The sequence below is a fragment of the Callithrix jacchus genome, chromosome X (genome assembly GCF_049354715.1).
Source record: "Callithrix jacchus isolate 240 chromosome X, calJac240_pri, whole genome shotgun sequence".
NCBI lineage: Eukaryota > Metazoa > Chordata > Mammalia > Primates > Cebidae > Callithrix > Callithrix jacchus.
In genome coordinates, this window is record NC_133524.1 from 2745903 (window position 1) to 2763288 (window position 17386).

At 48.0% G+C, this 17386-nt stretch overlaps 1 protein-coding gene across 18 annotated transcripts in view; it reads left to right on the forward strand.

Annotated features, from left to right (window-relative positions):
- Positions 1-227: 227 nt before the first annotated feature.
- GYG2 (glycogenin 2) overlaps positions 228-17386 on the forward strand; it is a 51029-nt gene continuing 33870 nt past the window's right edge. For 7 of the 18 annotated variants that reach the window (XM_078362405.1, XM_078362407.1, XM_078362408.1 and 4 more), the window contains exons 1-3: positions 228-544; positions 1471-1587; positions 15982-16123. In XM_078362405.1, coding sequence (XP_078218531.1) covers positions 367-544; positions 1471-1587; positions 15982-16123 — 437 coding nt within the window. In that variant the 5' untranslated portion in view covers positions 228-366. Of the gene's footprint in view, positions 545-872; positions 1047-1470; positions 1588-15150; positions 15313-15981; positions 16124-17386 lie in introns of those variants that run through there. The other 11 variants (XM_078362415.1, XM_078362418.1, XM_078362420.1 and 8 more) reach the window with 7 other exon arrangements.

The window sequence follows — 17386 nt, forward strand, 5'->3', positions numbered from 1 at the left end:
GGTACGAGCCCTGCCTTCTCCCTCCGGGACGCTACCAGAGGAGCGGCCTCCACCCGGGCTGCGCGCTGGCCTTGGGCCCAGGGCCTTAAGCCATCGCAAACATTTACTTCGGGGCCGGCTGATGGAAGGTTAAATGTCCAAACCGGGAAACCGCGGGCTGCAGTGGGGGCCGCGGCGGGCGAGGGGCGGGGCGCGGCACGGGGCGCAGCCCCGGGCCGTTCCCAGGTGTCTCTCCCCGGCAGCCCGGGCTGGGCACCAGGCGGCGCGCGGGCTTGTTTGCGGGCGGGGGCTGCAGCGGGGCGGAGACGACCCGCGCCCGCGGGGGTGGGCGGAGGCGGGGCCGGGCTTCCGGACAGAAGCCAATCGATGCCCTCGGAGCCTCTAGCGCCGGCCCAGGGCAGAGGCTGCCGGAGCGCGGAAGAGGTGCCGGGGGCTGCCGGGTGGTGCAGGGGGCCGTGGGTCGCGGAGGAAGCCTGGGTGCAGGGGACGGCCGGGGTGCGCAGAGGACGGCCGGGGTGCGCAGAGGCTGCCCCAACACCTAGAGGTCTGGGGGGGTGGCGTACAGCGGGGTGGGGAGGCCGAGGCTGGGTGCTGGGGGAGGGGCGACGGCTTGGAGTGTAGAGGAGGGGTGAGGGGCGCAGGGCGCTGGAGGTCAGAGGTAGCTCAAGCGCGAAGGAGGGGAGGATTTTGGGGCGCTTGGGGGTGGGTGCGCCGAATGGGGGCGCCGAGTGCTGGGGAGTACAGGTCCAGGCGCGGCGGGTCGCGGGGACACCGAGGCTGCCCCAGGACGGAGGACAGACGGGGGCGGGGGCGCAGGCTGGGAGGCGGGGGCGCAGGTTGGGAGGCTGGGGCTTGGGAGCGCGGTCAAAGACAGAGGCTGTGGTAGCGCGGGGGAAGGGAGACGTGCAGGGCGTGGAACGGATTCGGGGGCTCTCGGGGAGGAGGGCGAGGGGCGCAGGGGTGGGCCTGGGGGGCCTGGAGTGACGGGGGAAGGGGCGCCTGGCCGCTGGGCGCGGGCAGAGGCAGCGCAACCAAGCTCCGAGGAGGTGCAGATCCTGGGGTCCGGGAGCGCAGGGGTGGGCCAGGGAGTGGACGGGGCGGGGTAACCGGGGGGCGCCAGCTGGGGTGGGGAAAGAAGATGCCCAGAACTCCAAGCAGGTGCGCGGGGCGGCGGGGCGGCTGCTCATACCGCAGAGGTCGCTCGGGGTTCCGGGGGCGATGTCGTTGCTGGGCACATGAGTGTTTAGACGCAGCGGGGTCACAGGTGACAGGGTGGAGGACAGGGGATCAAGGGGACCCTGGCCAGAGGGCAGGAGGCTGACCTGGAGCGCCACGGAGGAAGTGCGGGGAGGCGTCGGAGGAGGCCGGGGTCCAGTGGGGCCCAGTGACACGGGGTGCGTAGCTGGCCGGGGGTGACGCTGGAGGCGCCTGAGGCTCAGGGTGTCGGGACCGCCACGCTGTCGCCCGCAGGCCTGGAAATCCACGCGGGTTCCTGGAGACGGCGCCTCTGCTCTGCGGGTTCGTGGTGGGGAAGTCTACCCACTGCTCCCCGGCGTCCACTGCTCGCGGCCCGGAGGACCATGTCGGGTGAGTAGCTCAAGCTCCTTCAGTTCGGCCTGCCTGTTCCTGCCGGCTTGGGTGAGATTGGTCTGCGCTGCGGAGAAACCCAGTTTGACCCAGGACTGCCCCAAATCCGAGTCTCCCCTCATTGCCTCACCCAGGTCTCTGTGGGTCTGGAGGGACTGGTCCATCCGACGCTGCTGGAAATATCGGTGGGCTTCAGCTGCTGGGAGGGGGTGATTGGTAGCAAGTGAGGGTGGCGTTGGGATTTCACCAGTTCCATTTGTAAGATGTAGTCCTGGAAGTTTCACTGGGCTCGTTTCTTGGGAATAGCATTGAACTGTCTGAGATTCTCACTGCGTGGAAGGCCGATGGTAAGAAGTCTGTTCTCCTAAAATGGCCCTAAAACTCTGGGAAGAGGCGGTCTTCCGGTACTTGGAGTCCAGGCCATCGGTTTAATTTCCGTGCCCAGCACAGATGCAGGGATGGCCTGGCTTGGTGTCTCGGGCCTGTAACCCCAGCACTGTGGGAAGCTGAGGCAGCAGGATCACTTGAGGCCAGGAGTTTGAGACCATCCTGGGCAACATAGGCAGACCACATCTCTAGGAAAAATAAAAATAAAAATTAGCTGGGAGTTGTGGCATGTGTCTGTGGTCCCAGCTACTAGGGAAGCTGAGGTGGGAAGGTCCTGAGCCCAGGAGGTCAAGGAGGCACCACTGCACTCCAGCCTGGGTGACAGAGTGAGATCCTGACTCCAAAAACACCAAGAAACAAAATATGAACCCAGGTAAATCCTCCTGCAGGCAGCAGGCAGGAAAGGCCAGAAAGTCCTGCCCCTTGAGGACGGGCAAGCCCCATCTCTCTGCACTTGGTTCTGTGGACATCAGATAGACCGGTTGACTTCAGAGGCCTAGATATGAGAAGGTAGATTGTAACATCATCCCATAATAAAGATGCTGGTTCTATTTTTTATCGTTAAATCATTAAGACACCTCCTTGTACCAGACCAGACTGGATCATTCCTGAGTGCATTTTATGTATTTCTTTTCAAAAAAATTTTTTTTAACTTTGTAGAAACAGGGTCTTACTATGCTGCCCAGCTTGTAGGCTCAAGCAGTCCTCCTCCTTTGGCCTCTCAAAGTGCTGGGATTACAGGCACAAGTCACCACGCCTGGCACACAAACAGATTACTCCTTATTCAGAGGAGAGATTTAGTAAATCCCAGAGCTGCTTCCATCCTGTTTTCTCCCACTCTGGACTTAGAGAGGAAAATCATCAGGGGAGGGATCTTAAGAGCTGTTTTCATGAGGTGTACTGGCAAACTCTGTTCCAAGGCATGGCAGAAAAGATTCTCTGTTGTAGGGGTGCGTTTGGAGCTCTCTAAAGTGAAAGCCACACGGTTCCCCAAGGCTGCTAGGGTCTGTATAATAGCAGCATTCAAGACGGACATTCGGATACATCTTGCTCAGCCTCGTGCCGGAAAAGAAAATTCAGCTCTGCAGAAAACAAAAGCCACCTTTGAGTAGAGAAGGGCTGAGAAGGAAGCTGCTAAGGTGATTTTGATGGGCGATTAGAAGATGCCTTGAGTGCAGAGGGCAGGCAAGGGATAGAAAGAAACCGTTGTCACAAATTCATAAATTCTCAGCCCCTGTGATCTCCAGGCTGGACTTAATTTTGTGACAATATCTCCTTTTTGTGGAGTGCAGTGACAGATTTTCTTGCTGTGTTTCTACTCCGTGCTGCTGCTGAAAGTGCCTCCTTCAACGCAGCATTGGATAACTGTGGCTGTTCTCCAGCACCGCACCAGGACTTGATCTCCAGTCGTTTCTTTGAGGCATGGCGATGTGGAAGCTAAGCGCCTGTCAATCACTGTTTCTTCTCTGTTCTATGGCGATCTGCTGATCTGTCTTTGCACTTTAGATGGGTTTTTACAGTGCCCTGCGTGGGAAGTGGCTGACCTTCAGGAGGCGCACGATTTTGTTCCAGAGGAAAAGTCCGAGTGTCAGATCCCTTGTTCCTGGAGAGAGCTCTTGTGCCAGCTGGTGTTGTCTTGTCGTTATGTGACTGTGGTCAGTGTTCACCCATGTTAAACCAAAGAGAGAAACAGAGCGTCCAGTATTTCCATAAAACTCTTACTCTAAATGTAGCCATGTCTGTGCTGTATTTTGGGTTTGAGATCAAGGTAGGTGTGGACAGGGCTGCTTCCTCCTGAAGCCTCTCTTGTAGGCTTGGTCCTCACAGAGTCTTCCCTTGGTGTGTGTCTGTGTCCTATTCTCCTTTTATTTTTTAAGATGGATTTTCACTCTTGTCCCCCAGGCTGCAGGGCAGTGGCACAATGTCAGCTCATTGCAACCTCCAGCTCACAGGTTCAAGCGATTTTCCTGTCTCAGCCTCCTGAATAGCTGGAATTACAGGCATCCGCCACCGCACCTGGCTAATTTTTGTATTTTTAGTAGAGGTGGGGCTTCACCATGTTGTCCAGGCTGTTCTTGAACTCCTGACCTCTGGTGATCCACCTGGCTCGGCCTCCCAAAGTGCTGGGATTACAGGTGTGAGCCACCGCGCCCGGCTTAATCTCCTCTTCTTATAAGAACACCAATCCTATTGGACCAGAGCCCACCCGAGTGACCTCATTTACCTTAATATCTTCTTTAAAGACCCTATATCCAAATGCAGTCGCATTTTGAGGTCCTGGAGGTTACAACATTCATATATGAATTTTGGAGGTGCACAATTCAGCCCATAATTGGATAACTCATTCATTTGAATCCTGCTGTGTTTGCCTGCTGTGGCCGCCATAACAAAGTCCCACAGACTGGGGGGTTTAAACAGCAGACCTTGACTCTCCCACAGTCCTGGAGGCTGGAAGTCTGAGGTCCAGGTGTGGGCGGGGCTGGCTCCTCCTGAGGCCTCTCTGCTGGGCTTGGAGATGTCATCTTTCTCTGTATCCTCACAAAGTCATCCCTCAGTGTGTGTCCGTGTCCTTGTCTCTCACTGGGAGGACAGCAGTGCTGCTGGATCCACCTTAGTGATCTCATTTGACCTCAGTCACCTCCTTACCATCCTCATCTTCAAACACAGACAGTTTCTGAGGTCCTGTGGCTTAGGGTTTTCTCATAGGCATTTCAGAATGGGTTACCACCCGTCTGTAACAACCATTAATCCTAACGTTTTCCCTGAGGTCTCCATGAAGAGCTATAAACCAGCACAGGTGCTTTTCAATCAGTGAGCCCTCCGCCATTTCTCATAGTTGTCGCTGAGATCCTCATGAGGAGATCAAAACACCCGAGCACGTGGTTACCAATCATCGATCACTTTGCCGGTTCTCTTAGTTGTCACTCACGTCCTGATGAAGAGATAAAAAGCCTGCCCACATCGTTGTCAATCACTGATCACTGTGTCATTTCTTTTCGCTGTCACTGAGATCCTCACGAAGAGGCAAAAAACCAGTGCATCTGGTTACCTGCCATTGATCAGTTTGCCATTTCTCTTAGTTGTCACTGGTGTCCTCATGAAGAGCTGTAAAACCAGCGCAGGTGGGGATCAATCGCTGATCATTTCCCCATTTCTCTTCACTGTCCTCTGCACCCTGCTTTGGGCCAATTCATTTCCATCATCCTCTCTAGACAGCCAGAGGGCCCTCCCTGGCAATGGAGATGAGACCTTCTTACAGGACTTGGCACCCTCAAATGGCTCCTCATACGCCTGAGCATAATAGAAATGCTGCATATCACCTTCGTAGTCCGGGCCCTCTCATCCACCTCCCCGTTGGTCCTTGTTCTCCGGCCACTGCTGCTACACTGGGAGGATTCGTCCTCCAGGAATGCTGATGTAACCTATCATCTCCACCTCTGGCTTTGGCTCACGGACTATTTTCGCCTCTTCCTTCTTTGCCTTATTATTTTTAATTCAGTTTTTTATTGGAGGCAGGACACAGTACCTCCTTTGAGGGCTTTTGTGGGTGTTGGAGTCAGAGGTGACCTGAGACGTTTAATTAATCATTGAAGCCTGGTTTTCTCATTTTTGAAGCACATTTCTGTGTTGCAAAGGGAATTAATGATAGTACATAGGTACCCCTCGTCTAGACCCTGGATGGACGGGAGCTGTATTCATTCTTGGTTATTGATCCACTGATTCCTGGATAAGTTCTTCCTGACCATTTATCCCTGAGCTTATATGGTGCCCTTTCAAAAACTGCTCATTTCTTAGGGCTGATGTTTCTCATGGAGCTGCAGGTGCCTGAGGACAGAGCTTGCACTTTGTCAGCTGCTGGGCCCAGTACCTAGCACAGTCTCATGTGTGGGAATTGCCTGGAACTTGAATTCACAATGAACGTGTAATGCACTGAGAACAGGTCCTTAGGTCCACGTAGACGTCTTCTGCCTCTTCACCTTCTTTGTCTTCTGCCTCCAGCTTCAATCCTTTCGTCTTTCACTAAGCAGATGCCCTTGTATGGGCAGCTTATGTGCACAGCAATGTGGACTGGGCTAAGCAGTGTCCCCCCTAAAACTCACATTCCCCCAGAAGTTGTGAATGGGACCTGTGAACCAAAAGTGTCTGAGACCGGTCTCGATCAACTTAGAACGTTTATATTGCCAAGGTTAAGGACATGCTCATGACACAGCGTCTGGAGGTCCTGACAACTTGGGCCAAAGGTGGTGGGGGCATAGCTCGCTTTTACGCATTTCAGAAAGACATGAGACATCAGTTAATACATGTAAGATGTACATTGGTTTGATCTGAAAGGTGGGACTACTTGAAGCAAGAGAGTTGCTGGGGGTGGTGTCAGGTCATAGGTAGATTTGAAAATGGGTTATGGGAAGAGGTTGTAGAGACCAAGGTTTCATCATGCAGATGAAGCTTCCAGGTAACAGTCTTCAGAGGCAATAGACTGCAAATGGGTCTTATCAGACTTGAGGTCTGTGCTAATGTTCATTGTGGTCAGTTTTTCCTGAATTCCTAAAGGGAGGACGGTATGATGAGGCAAGTCTGACCATCCCTTCTTAGTATGGCCTGCTCTCATTTTCCAGGTTAACTTTGGAGTGCCATTGGCCATTTACATAGTTGGGAGGACTAGAATTTTAGTTTAGGTTTACAGACCTTATTTGGAAATAGGGTCTTGGCAGATGTCATTAGTTAAGCATCTCAAGATAAGATTATCCTGGACTACTTGGGTGGGCCCTAAAACTAATGACAAGTGTCCTTCTAAGAGATAGAAGAAGGGACACAGACACAGAGGAGGCCACGTGGAGATGGAGGCAGACATGAGTGATGTGGTCACAAGCCAGGGACATCTGGAGCCACCAGGAGCTGGAAGAGGCAGGAAAGACCCTCCCCTACAGTTTGGTTTTGGAATCCTGGCCTTCAGAACCGTAAGAGAGTGCATGTGTGTTGTTGAAGCCTCCCAGTTTGTGGTACTTTCTCACGGCAGCCTCAGGAAACTCATTCATGAGTTTGCTAGGGAAAGGAGTCAGTGATGAGCCCACCGGTAAGCAAGATGAGTGCAGTAGATAAGGATGAAGGGTCCTGCCTCATGGGAGGTGAGGGACTGTGATGAGAAGGGCTGTCTTAGGGAGCAAGTTTTGCAGGAAGAACTCCGAGGGATTGGCTTCCAGGGCAGCTGATGACTTTCACTGTATATTGGGGGAGAAGATGTGTTTTTTTTGAGACAGAGTTTTGCTCTTGTTACCCAGGCTGGAGTGCAATGGCGTGATCTTGGCTCACCGCAACCTCCGCCTTTTGGGTTCAGTCAGTTCTCCTGCCTCAGGCTGCCAAGTAGATGGGACTACAGGCACGCGCCACCATGCCCAGCTAATTTTTTGTATTTTTAGTAGAGATGGGGTTTCACCATGTTGACCAGGATGGTCTCGATCTCTTGACTAGTGATCCACCCACCTCGGCCTCCCAAAATGCTGGGTTTACAGGCGTGAGCCACCGCGCCTGGCGAAGATGTGGTTTTAAGGACTGAGGAGACAGATAACTGGGAGCAGAATCTACATGGTAGAGCACAGAATGCAAAGGAGGATAGTTGTCACTCAGGGTGGTTGATGTGAGACCCACTTTAAATGTTTTCTAGTCTAACGCAGTGGCTCACACCTGTAATCCTAGCACTTTGGCAGACCAGGACCAGAGGATCACCAGAGGCCAGGAGTTTGAGATCAGCCTGGGTGACAGAGGAAGAGAACCCATCTCTACAGAAAAATTAAAATTTAGCCAGGTGCAGTAGTGAGCATCTGTAGTCCCAGCTACTCAGGAGGCCGAGGCAGGAGGATGGCTTGAGCCCAGGAGTTCTAGGCTGCAGTGAGCTGTGATGCTGCTGCTCTCCAGCCTAGATAACAGACAGAGCAACACCCTGATAAAAAAAAAAAAGGGGGCCAGGCACAGTGGCTCACGCCTGTAATCCCAGCACTTTGGGAGGCCAATGCAGGTGGATCACGAGGTCAAGAGATCGAGACCATCCTGGTCAACATGGTGAAACCCCATCTCTACCCAAAATACAAAAAATTTGCTGGGCATGGTGGCGCATGCCTGTAATCCCAGCTACTCTGGAGGCTGAGGCAGGAGAATTGCCTGAACCCAGGAGGTGAAGGTTGCGGTGAGCCGAGATCGCACCATTGTACTCCAGCCAGGGTAACAAGTGTGAATCTCTGTCTCAAAAAAAAAAGGCCAGGCACAGTGGCATACCTGCAGTCCCAGCACTTTGGGAGACCGAGGTGGACAGATCACCTGAGCCCAGGAACTTGAAGCCAGCCTCAGTAACATAATCTGTCTCTACAAAAAATATAAAAAATAGCTGGACGTAGTGGTGTGCACTTGTGGTCCAACTAGTCAGGAGGCTGAGGTGGGAGGATTGCTTGCTCCCAGGAAGTTGAGGCTGCAGTAAGCTGAAATCATACCATTGCACTCCAGCCTGGACAACAGAGGGAGACCTTGTCTCCAAAACCACCACCACAGCAAAATAAACAAAAACCCCAACATTTTCTGTGGTGCCTCTGTCTTAAGATCTCAGGTTAGTTATACAAGAGTAGAATATGGGACTGGAGGCAAGTGGACTTCTCCTTACCATAGAATTCATGTCATAAATGCTCTGCACAGAGGAGGCTTCTGGGGTTCTTAGGGAGACCTAGGAGGTAGGTAATAGGAATCTGAATCTGCCAGTTCAGGAGCTCATGACCCAGGTCAGATGATGCCAAGTTTCATTTTACACATTATCTGTTCTTCCTCTCTGCTCCTCAAGAGTGCAGGTCAGTATGTGGGATTGGAGACAGTGGACTCTTCCTTACTGGGGTATAGGAGTTGGCATGGCAAATATTCTGCAAAGCTTGTTCTTGCAGGACCAGGCATCTAAATAGCAAGGTCTAACCTCAATCATCTATTTCTGAAGGAAAATCCCAAAGTCTGGCCTTTGGAGTGTGATTTAGCCCCCATTCTCAGATTCATTGGTGAAGTTCAGAGGGGAATCAATGCCTCTGAGCATCTCGAAGGTGGACAGAAGTCAGCTCAGGAGAAAATCTCAAAAGAATGCCCCCCTATCGGGGGTTGTCTTACCTTTGTCATCGTAGTTCCTAAACAACGCAATCCTTTTTCCTTTCTATTCTTCAATTCACATGGTCCTTAAACATGGTTCCTCAGATTTCCATAATCTGTACATTGGAGATTACAAATAAATCCTAATATCGCCAATGAAAGACTAAAAATTGTAAATGGCACTTTGTTTTCAGTTTGACATTACTTTGCTGATGATTCTTTTCATAATATGTATGATTTGATTTATCTTCTTTTTTACTTTGCCATCTGCTTTGCAATTAAATACACACACACACACACACACACACACACGCATTTTCTTTTAAAGACAGGGTTCTGTTCTGTCACCCAAGCTGGAGTGCAGTGGCACAACTGTTTCTCACTGCAGCCTCTAATTTCTGGACTCAAGCAACCCTGCTGTCTCAGCTTCCCAAGTAGCTGGGACTACGGGCATGTGCCAAAAATCTATTTGTGAACTAAATGAATACAAGTACATTTTCAATATGAAACACATACTCCAATACTTGCCAGAGAAATGGTACATGGTAGTTAAATGTGCAGCAGATGTACTAATTGCCCTGGGTATAGAATTTTAGCTATTTGGTCTGGGTATAGAATTTTAGGTTGAGGACCATTGCACTCAGAGTTTAGATATGGAGCTCTGTTTTAGTGTCTACTATTCATGATACGAAGTCTAAGTCTCATCCTTTGTAGGATTGATGTATATTTTTATTTTACTTTCATTTTCTTGGCATTTTCAAGATGTTCTCCTTATCCTTGGTGTTTTTAAATTGCAGAAACATATTGTCAGGAAAAGGGCTATTGATTTTCTTTCTTTTTTTTCCTCTCTCTCTCTCTGTCTCTCCCTCTCCCCTTCTTCCTTCTCCTCTCCTCTCCCATCCCCTCTCCTCCCCTCCCTTCCCCCTCCTCTCTTCCCTTCCACTCTCCTTCCCTCCTCTCTGCCTTCTCCCCTCCCCTCCCTTCTTCACCTTCCCTCCCCTTCTCCCTTCCTTCCTTCCTTCCTTCCTTCCATTCTCTCTCTCTTTCTTTCTTGGTTTTCTTTTTCTTGCTGCATACTCTCTGGGCTTTTTATATCTGAGGACTGACTTTCTGCTGTTGAGAAAATTTTCTGTTTAATATCTTTGAAAACTTTTCTTCTTTCTATTTTTTATTTCTATTCTCTTCTTCTGAAACCCATGTTGGTGAACCTTTTGAATTGCTCCCATAGGCTTCTAGCTTTTTGAAATTTTCCATTGTCCCTTTGTTCTACTTTCTAAGAGATTTCCTCAATGACACTTTCCAAACTTTCTGTTACTCCATTTTCACTCCAGCAACTCATATTTTTTTTTAATTGCATTTTAGGTTTTGGGGTACATGTAAAGAACATGCAAGATAGTTGCATAGGTACACATGTGGTAGTGTGATTTGCTGCCTTCCTCCCCTTCACCTATATCTGGCATTTCTCCCCATGCTGTCCCTCCCCAACTCCCCACCCCTCACTGTCCCTCCCCTATTTCCCCCAATAGACCTCAGTGTGTAGTGCTCCCCTCCCTGTGTCCATGAGTTCTCATTGTTCAACACCCACCTATGAGTGAGAACGTGCGGTGTTTGATTTTCTGCTCTTGTGTCAGTTTGCTGAGAATGATGGTCTCCAGCTTCATCCATGTCCCTACAAAGGACATGAACCCATCGTTTTTGATGGCTGCATAATATTCCATGGTGTATATGTGCCACATTTTCCCAGTTCAGTCTATTATCAGTGGGCATTTGGGTTGATTCCAGGTCCTTGCTATTGTAAACAGTGCTGCAGTGAACATTCGTGTGCATGTATCCTCATAGTAGAACGATTTATAGTCCTTTGGATATATACCCAGTCATGGGATTGCTGGGTCAAATGGAATTTCTATTTCTAGGTCCTTGAGGAATTGCCAGACTGTCTTCCACAATGGTTGAACTAATTTACACTCCCAGCAACAGTGTAAAAGTGTTCCTGTTTCTCCACATCCTCTCCAGCATCTGTTGTCTCCAGACTTTTTAATGATCACCATTCTAACTGGTGTGAGATGGTATCTCAGTGTAGTTTTGATTTCAGCAAATCATGTTTTAAACTTCTAAGAACTATTTCTTCTCCTTGGAGTGATCTTTTCTGTAGCATTTGATTCTTGGTTTATAGTTGTATACCTCTCCCCCTAATCTTTTGAAATAAAACTAATTAGTGCAGTCAGAATTTTTATGTCTGTCTGTCCTTGAATTTCTATTTCATGGACTGCCTGGTATTTGTGGGGTTCTTCCCACTCTGCCCCATAACTTTTCAATTCTCTCTTTTTTTATGGAGGTGTTTTTCAAATGTCTGGTAATGTTTTATATCCACATGTATAAAAATGAGGAATGTAAGTTGAGCTGCGCCCATTCGCAAGGGTTGCCGACTTGTCTGAATTTGTCAAGGTTATGTTATAGGTTAGGAATTCCACTTTTATGTGGTGGTAAATATTTTTTGGGGGAGCTTTTTGTTTCCTGTAGAGTAGATCCTCTTATCTGACTTTCCCCCAGTGATGCGCATATTGGGCTTCTGAGAATTTTGCAGAATTTCAGTGACTTCTCCAGTTTCTGATATTTGCTGACGGTTTTTTCCTGCCTCCTTTTGGCCTGGAGTTCACACTTCCGGTCCATAGCACACTTTTTAGTGTGTTCTCCTTTTATCTCAGAAGGAAAGAATGAGAAACTAGGAGCTCCCTGTCCACCATCTTTGCTTGGAAGATTCCTGGTTTACACTTACAGTGACATGGTTGAATTGGTGAAAATGGATGGATCTTGAAAACGTCATGCTGATGGAAAGAAGTGAGACACAAAAGGCCATATGGTGTTTTATTCCATTGACATGAAATGTGCCAAACAGGCAAATCCACAGAGATAAAAAAGTGAATGGTGGTTGTCAGGAGCTGGGGAAGGGAGAATGGGGAGAGATTCCTGAATGAGTGCAGGGCTTCTCTTTGGGGTAATGACAGAGGTGGTGGGTGTACAACATTGTGATGAATTGTGCTCTTTACAATGGTGAATTTTATGTCATGTGAAGTTTATTGTGATAAATAAAAAGAAAAAATAAAGAAAAGTATTTCATTTTCAAAAGACTATGTGGTGTATGAGTCCATTTGTAGGAAATATCCAAAATAGGAATATAGAGATAGAAAGTGGATTTGTGGTTGCCAGGGCTGGAAAGAGGGAATGGGGAGTGACTGCGTAATGCGTACAGAGCCCCCTTTTGGAGTCATGAGAATGTCCTTGGATTACCTGAAGGTAGTGGCTGCATGACATTGTGTATGGAGTAAACACCGGTAACCTGTGCACTTTAAAATGGTTCATTTTATGTTATGTTAATTTCCCATTAATATTCTGAGAGTTTGCATGGAAAGGTGAAGCTCTAAGCAGGTTGTATGTTTAGATGTGGGGATACACATTATGCTGCTTAGAAATATGTTCACACTTAGGGCTCAACACTGGGGGTTCAACTTGGTAGTTCTTTCTGCCTCCACATTCTTTCAAGATATGGATCAGAGAAACTTTGATGAGGACGGCATAGGGGATTGGATCTCTGGCTCTGTTTTATGCATTATCTGATTTTTGAGGTCTGTGGGTGAAGTTTACACAACACCTTTAACTTGGCCAGCTCTGGGCTGTGTACCTACCAGCCCCCAGTGGCTGCTTTCTCTCCCATCTCTCTCCTCTGCTTAGAGACAAAAGAGCCTAACAGATGACTGAACAGGTTCATGACAGCTATGCCTGTTCTTGGGAGGTAATTTTGATCAGAGCTCAGGCCTTTGGAAATGTCTAAAGGAGTAGTAATCACCATTATTATCATTTTAAAGCTAGTAATTAAGAAAACTAGAGATAGATGGTAGATGATGGTGGTAGAAATAATTAGGTAGATGCTAGAAATATTGATAGACATAGATAAGTAAATATATAGAGGGTATAGAGTACACATATATGATAGGTGGATGATAGATATAGATAGGTGGATGGATTATAGAAAGGTGATAGGTAGAAAGATGATGGAGATAGATAGATGGATGATAGAAAGATGATAGATCCATAGATAATAGATAAATAGATACAGATGATATATGATAAATCAATGTTAGAGATAGATGGATTAGATAGATAGGTAGATAACAGAGGTACATGATAGTAAGCTAGATAATAAATAGATATGAAGAGAATTGGTAGATGATAGGTAGATGATGGATGGATGGATAGGCATGTGATAGGTAGATGAATACATAGATGATAGGTGAATGGATGGATAGATGATAGATAGATGAATATATGATAGAGATAGGTGGATGGGTGGAAGGCTGCATAGATAGATGATAGACACAGATTATAGTAAGATAGATAATAAATAAGTGTACACAGAATTGGTAGATGATGGGTGGATGGATGGATAGATGGATAGATGATAGATAGATGAATAGATAGATGATAGAGATAGATAGGTGGATGGGTGGAAGGATTGATGATAGAGACAGATAGATTCTATAAGATAATAAATATATGTACAGAGAATTGGTAGATGATGGATAGATGGATAGATAAATGATGGATGGATGGATGACAGATGATGGATAGATAGAGATAGATGATAGATAACAATAGATGTGCAGAGAACTGTTAGATGACAGACAGATGGATGGATGATAGATGACAGGTAGATGGATAAGAAGATTGATAGATGATGGATGGATGGATGGATAGATGATAGATAAATGGATAGATGGGTAGACAGATGGTAGATAGGTAGATGGATAAATAGATGATAGATGGTAGACGGATGGATGGATAGACAGATGATAGATAGATGGATGGATGGATGGATGGGTGGATGATGGATAGCTAGATATAGATTGATGACAGATAGGTATCTTTTGTTCTGCAGAATTCAGTTGTAAAGTTTGCTGTCTGTAATGGGGATGTCGGGAATTCTCTTTCCTTCTTCGTGCAAGGGTGGGGAGGAGTTGTCTACAGGAGCAGCTGTAACAGGCTCATTTTGGAATTCACCCCATCGGAATGTGAAGGTCGAGAAGGCAGCCCTGGGACACTTGTGTTTGTTATATTTAGTGCGAATTGCGGGCTGGCTTTGCTCGGAGTGTTGCTTCCGGGGAAGGCGCCATGGTCGCCTGCATGCTGAGAATTTTAATTTCCATAGACAGTATATTGGGGTAGACACTGTGTGGGACTTGGCATTGCTGGCTGCCCTCCTGACTGCTGTCTTCCTCCTGGCAACAGGGGCTTGAGTGCCCAAGAATCAAGTGGTTCGAAAGTCATTACAGAAGTTCACATCAGTCTTATGCGCAGAGACTTAAAACTGCCATAAATTATATCTGCTGTGAGAGTTCCTTCCTCTCCTACTGAGGCATTAGGAAGCTGAGCACATTCTACCTAACGAATCAATATACTTTCCTTTATGTCACCTCTCCTGCCTCATACATCCCTGAGTTGAAGTCTTTTTAAGAAACGATCTGTCCAGAATTTAAATAACATTTGGCTGTTCTTTACAAAGCATGATTCTTTTCTTTTCTTTCTTTCTTTTTTTAAAATTATCTTATTTTATTTTGAGACAGGCACTCACTCTGTTGCCAAGGCTGGAGTTCAGTGGTGCAATCCTGGCTCATTGCAGCCTTGACCTCTTGTGCCCAAGCGATCCTCCTTTCTCAGCCTCCCAAGTAGCTGGGTCTACAGTGATGCAGCACCTCACCTGGCCTTTTTTTTTTTTTTTTTTTTTTGAGATGGCGTTTCTTGTTTGTTGCCCAGGCTGGAGTGCAATGGCATGATCTCGGCTCCCCACAACCTCCACCTCGTGGGTTCAAGAGATTCTGCTGCCTCAGCCTCCCGAGTAGCTGGGATCATGGGCATGCACCACCACACTTGGCTAATTTTGTATGTTTAGTGGAGATGGGGTTTCTCTATGTTGATCAGGCTGGTCTCAAACTCTTGACTTCAGGTGATTCACCTGCGTTGTCCTCTGAAAGGGCTGGGATTACCGGCTAATTTTTTTTTTGTTTTCAGTAGAGATGAGGTCTTGCTGGGAGACTGGTCTCAAACTCCTGGGCCCAAACGATCCTCCTTCCTTGGCCTCCTGTGACACTGGGATTGCAGGCATGAGCCACTGCACTAGCGCAGAGCACAGTTGTTTTGAGTGAGGTGGTTTACATCTTTGCTGTAACTCAGGTAATCAAGCCATTGCTTCCACTTTTTGCCTTTTGTTTTCACCTAAGATCTAAACACTTTGGCTGAGTTTTCAAGAGTGAAACAATATAAAAGAAAGGACTGGAACTCATGTAGATTGTAGCTGTGAGCTTCCCTGGCATTGCAGCATGAGGAAATGGCCATAGCAGTTGGGTTGACTTTGCCTCATGTTTGAGGCTTCTTCACACTCCTGTGTTTTCTTTTGTTTAGAATGAAAGGAAACGTATATGTGAATTAGAGCACTGACTACTCACCACAAGTCGTGATTTTTATTTTGAGACAGGGTCTCAGTCTGTCGCCCAGGCTGGAGTGCAGTGGTGCAATCATGGCCCACTGCAGCCTCGAACTCCCAGGCTCAAGTATCCTCCCACGTCAGCCTCCCAAGTAGCTGTAGCTACAAGCATGCTACCACGTCCAGCTAATTTTTATATGTTTTGTAGAGGTGGAGTTTCACTATGTTGCCCAGGCTGGTCTCTAACTCCTGAGCTCAAGCAATTCACCCGACTTGGCCTCCCACAGTGTGGGATTACGTGTGAGCCGCCGGCCGGGCCCCAGCCATGATGCTCGGGAGAGGAGAGGAGGTGACTATGGGACCATCACCCCTGCCATGCCTCACGAGTGTAACTCTGGTGTTTTTGTTGATTTTCACAGTGACTGATCAGGCTTTTGTCACATTGGCCACCAATGACATCTACTGCCAGGGTGCCCTGGTCCTGGGTCAGTCACTGAGGAGACACAGGTTGACGAGGAAGCTGGTGGTGTTGATCACTCCTCAGGTGTCCAGCCTGCTCAGGTAAGGCTTAGAGATGCGGCCTGTGCCCAGCTCGGTCCTGTGGAAGGAGGGTCACCTCTCCCGCTAGAGGTCCCCGGAGTTATTCTGATGGCTGACCACCTTCTTCACAGGCCTGGCTGGCAGGCAATCACAATGGGCCTCTGACATTTGTAATGAATCTTTGAATCACATGAAAACACGTGTGGGATCAGCTTCACAGTACTTTAAGAAACAATACTGGGTATGGTTACTGTTCGTTCTCAAAACCATGGAAATTGAAAACTCAATTCCTTTTGCATGTTTGTTTTTGAGACAGGGTCTCGTTCTGTTGCCCAGGCTGGAGTGCAGTGGTGCTATCCCAGCTCACTGTGATCTTCCCTCCTCAGCCTTCTAAGTAGCTGGGACCACAAGTATGCGCCCCCATGCCCGGCTGTTTTTCATCTTTATTTTTTGGTATTTTTGGTAGAGAGAGGGTTTCACCACATTGTCCAGGCTGATCTTGAACTCCTGGACTCACTCAATCCATCTGCCTTGGCCTCCCAAAGTGCTGGGATTACAGGCATGAGCCACTGTATCCAGTGTTAAATATTTTTAAAATTAAAAAAATGAAAGTAGGGCCGGGCGTGGTGGCTCACGCCTGTAGTCCTAGCACTTTGGGAGGCCAAGGCAGGTGAACCACTTGAGGTCAGGAGTTTGAGACCAGCCTGACCAACATGGTGAAACCCGTCTCTACTAAAAATAGAAAACATATTAGCTGGGCATGGTGGTGCCTATAATTCCAGCTACTCAGAAGGCTGAGGCAGGAGAATCACTTGAACTGGGAGGTAGAGGTTGCAGTAAGGTGAGATTACACCACTGCACTCCAGCCTGGGCAACAGAGCAAGACTTGGTCAAAAACAAAAACCTGACTATGTTGAGGTTCAAAAATACACCAGCAGATTCCCTGTGTTATTTTCCCAGCTGGGGGAAGGGATAGAAAAATGACGTTATAGCATATAATTGAATTGTTTGTGTCACAAAGGATAAATGCTTGAGGGGATGGATATTGCATTCTCCATCATGTGATTATCGCTTATTGCCTGCCTTTATCGAGGTGGACTTAAGATCTACTCAAGAGGAACTTCAAATAGTCTGAAACAACATGACAGAAATGGTGGGAAGGGTTTAGTGTTGCAGACTGGGTCGAGGTTTTGTACGACCTTTTCCTGTGTATTTCACAGTCGTGGGGAGAATTGAGGGATGGTGCTCTGTAGTGGTCAGGGAGTAGAAGATGGGCCATGAGCA